The following is a 3349-nucleotide window of genomic DNA, read 5'->3' as shown; positions in this document are numbered from 1 at the left end:
GAACCTAACCTTTCCTTCTCACCTCCGTAGTTGGGCTCTAGCCCATCTTTCCAAACACCACCCAGCACTCTTAGTCTAGCCAAAGATCTACTGACCAAAATACATTAAGTCCCCTACATATGAATGAGTTCCATTCCAAGGGCAAGTTTGTAAGCCCAATTTGTTAGTAAGTCCAACAAGGTTAGCCTAGTAATCCAACTAACACAATTGCATATAGTACTGTACTGTAATGGTTTATACTGCTTTTCACATAAATAATACACAAAAGACAAACAAAAACTAAGATGTTTCTAATCTTACAGTTTAGTACCTTGAAAAGTACAGTAGGGCAGTATAACATCTGGCATACAGTGGCTGGTATTGAGCAAAAAGGCCAAGAAGAGATACTGGCTGGAGGATGGAGATAAGGTGGGAGAAAGCAGAGTTGAAGGATCCATTTGCAATAGAAGATGGAGGACAAACTGCAATTTCACTCATGGCTGGTGTTGCTGGCACAGGTTCTGGTTTCTTGCTAGATTCAATTCTACTTAAAAAGATACTGTACTACTATACTCTATGTAGTGTGTGTGTGTGTGCGCGCATGTGAGCTAGTAACTCAGTCCGACTATTTGTGACCCTATGGACTGTAGCCCGCCAGGCTCCTCTGTTCATTAAATTCTCCAGGCAAGAATACTGGAGTGGGTTGTCATTTCCTTCTCCAGGGAATCTCCCTGACCCAGGGATCAAACCCTGGTCTCCCGCATTGCAGGCAGATTCTTTACTATCTGAGTCACCAGGGAAGACACTCTATACAGTGCTATACAGTAAAGTACACAAAAGCACAACCACTTGCAGAGGATGCACACATGTGACAAAGTACGCCAAACACATGAACTAACTTAACATGATTGGACATGTGAATGCATGCTTGCATCTTTGAACGCTCGAAACTTAAAGGTTCCTATGTAGGGGACGTACTGTATTCTCCTACTCACTTTATCGCCCCTTCTCCCACCTCCCCAAGAAAACATCTGCCCAGCTGATGCTTCTTTTACTCTGGATCCCTTCTTGACTTTTCCATCCTAATGTTCTTTCAGCTTCACTTTAAAGGCCACAGGAATGTGTTTTCTGCAATGTATTCACTCTTTTTGGTATGTTAAAAGGAAGGCTGTATAGTCTATTATCAGATACATAGGTATGGTTATATTATCATTGCTACCATGAAAAGCTAGCTGAGATTGGGTTTGTTTGGGAAACACTGAGCTAAATGAAAAATAAACCAATAATTTTTTTTGGTTTGGATTTTGTTTTTAATTTCAAGATTTACCAGAGCCCTGAAAGTGTTAGCACACATTGTGTCTTTCCAAATCCAGCATTTATACTTTTTTAGTTTTTCTTGAATTTGGTTGATCACAAAATCCTTCAAAAACAGATTGCACTTTTAGAAAAGGGTAAAACTTGTTACAGAACTTTGCTCGGATTATTTTTGCAGTACTACATATCCTTCATCTTGCTACAGTTATTTGCATATTTATCTTACACATGTTTCCACTTTAGCCTTTAACATAACGTCTTGAAAATAACAGGCATTTGTTGAGTTGAAATTCATCGATATTTATTGCAGGGTCATGGTCTGGAATAATATTTGGTAACTGTAAAAATTTAGTTTGCATCTATTTCAGTAGCTTTTTTGCAGTCTTTTTTATACCATCTCATTCTGGGCTGGGAAAATCATCTTGATGCTGGGCAAACAGCCATTGTTAACATGGAGCTAAATACATTTTCTCTACAAATCACTTTATTGAGACATTATAAGAGAAGAATATAAAAAGAAAGGAGGAAACAGCTGCCTCTGGGTTCTGGCACACCTTGTTTGTGAAGGCAGCCTTTGGGTTAGTTGTGATTGTTTTCATTTCCAAGGGTATGCTTGTCAAAAAGGTACTCTGCCAGACCAGACTCGGGGGCCCCCATCTTAACCAAGTTATTCACGTGGTCACCTAGTTCTTTGATAGACTTCACCTGCTCATTCAGATAGTGGGTTTCTAGGAAATCGCACAAATGGGGGTCACCTTTGTCTGAAGCCAGAGTGTGCAATTCCAGCAACGACTGGTTCACATTCTTTTCCAAGAGCAGAGCACACTCCATTGCATTCAGCCCACTCTTCCAGTCGTTCTGGTCCGGTTTCTTGATGTCCTGCAAGCAGATCAGTCCTCCCCGCTGGTTCTGCAGCCTCATCAGCTTCTCCGCGTGCTCGGTCTCCTCCCGGGACAGTCGAAGGAAATATCTGGCAAAGTTGTGCAAGGCCACGTCATCTCGGGAGAAGTAATAGGCCATGGACAAGTACACGTAGGAGGCATACAGCTCCAGGTTGATCTGGCGATTAATGGCGGCCTCGGAGTCCGGGTGGAAGTTCTGGCGCACCCGGGAGGGGGCGCCGGCGCCATCCGCCGGCCTCCGGGAAGAGGCGGCTGCGGCCAGCAGGCGGATAGGGGCAGCGGGCGGGTAATCCGAGGACAGCCTGGGGACCCAGCGCGGCAGCAAAGCGAAGCCGTGGCGCGCACTGCGCAGGAACACCAACGATGTGCTGATGTGCTTGGGCAGGAACAAGGAACAGGGCAGCATGGCCTCACCTATTTAGAAGTAGGGAAACTGAGTCCAGGCCGGCTCAGCGCGCAGTCAAGCGCCGCCCGGGCACCAGATCTGAATCAGAACGCAGCCTTAGGCGACAGCGACTGCGTCACACGCCCCTTCGCTTCCATACTCACCGAATTCCAGGCGGAGGGCTGCTGCGGGCGCGGGCGCGCGTCTTTCGCGGTGGGGAAAAGGCTGATAACAGTTATAAGCATTGCCCCCATCGTCGACGCGAGGTTTCTGGTCTTGGGCGTTTCTAATTTACTATTTCATCTAAGTTTAAAATGCTGTCGAAAAAGTAGATGCTGTGACTTGAGTCAAACCTTACTTGGCCTCCCTCTCTGACCTTTTTCTGTCCAAGGACCAAGAGATGGGGGAGACAAGGCAGTGAAATAGGATAAAACAAAAATCAACATTGATTGATCTGAGAGTAAATAAAGGTCCACATCCAAAGAGGATGTTTATAAATTGACTTTCTGGTTATTTTTACAAATTTAAGTATGGAAATAGTTGCCAGTATTGCAGTAGGTGTATACTGGTGCGTGCATGCTAAGTAGCTTCAGTTGTGTCCGACTCTTTGCCACCCCGTGGACTGTAGCCCAGCAGGCTCTTCTGTCCATGGAATTTTCCAGGCAAGAATACTGGAGTGGGTTGCTGTGCCTTTCTCCAGGGGATGCCTCCGACTCAGGGATGGAACACGGGTCTCCTGTGGCTCTTGCAGTGCGGGCAGATTCTTTAC

The 3349-nt window shown here is 45.4% G+C and overlaps 1 protein-coding gene across 1 annotated transcript; it reads right to left on the bottom strand.

Moving 5' to 3' along the window:
• Window positions 1–1572: 1572 nt before the first annotated feature.
• FTMT (ferritin mitochondrial) lies at window positions 1573–2680 on the bottom strand. Its single transcript, XM_027548845.1, has one exon. The coding sequence runs from the start codon at window positions 2599–2601 to the stop codon at window positions 1873–1875; it is 729 nt and encodes a 242-aa protein (XP_027404646.1). The 5' UTR covers window positions 2602–2680; the 3' UTR covers window positions 1573–1872.
• Between the last annotated feature and the right edge of the window lie 669 nt (window positions 2681–3349).

This window comes from Bos indicus x Bos taurus, chromosome 7, assembly GCF_003369695.1.
Source record: "Bos indicus x Bos taurus breed Angus x Brahman F1 hybrid chromosome 7, Bos_hybrid_MaternalHap_v2.0, whole genome shotgun sequence".
In the NCBI taxonomy this organism is placed as follows: Eukaryota; Metazoa; Chordata; class Mammalia; order Artiodactyla; family Bovidae; genus Bos; species Bos indicus x Bos taurus.
This window is presented reverse-complemented; position numbering and strand designations above follow the sequence as displayed.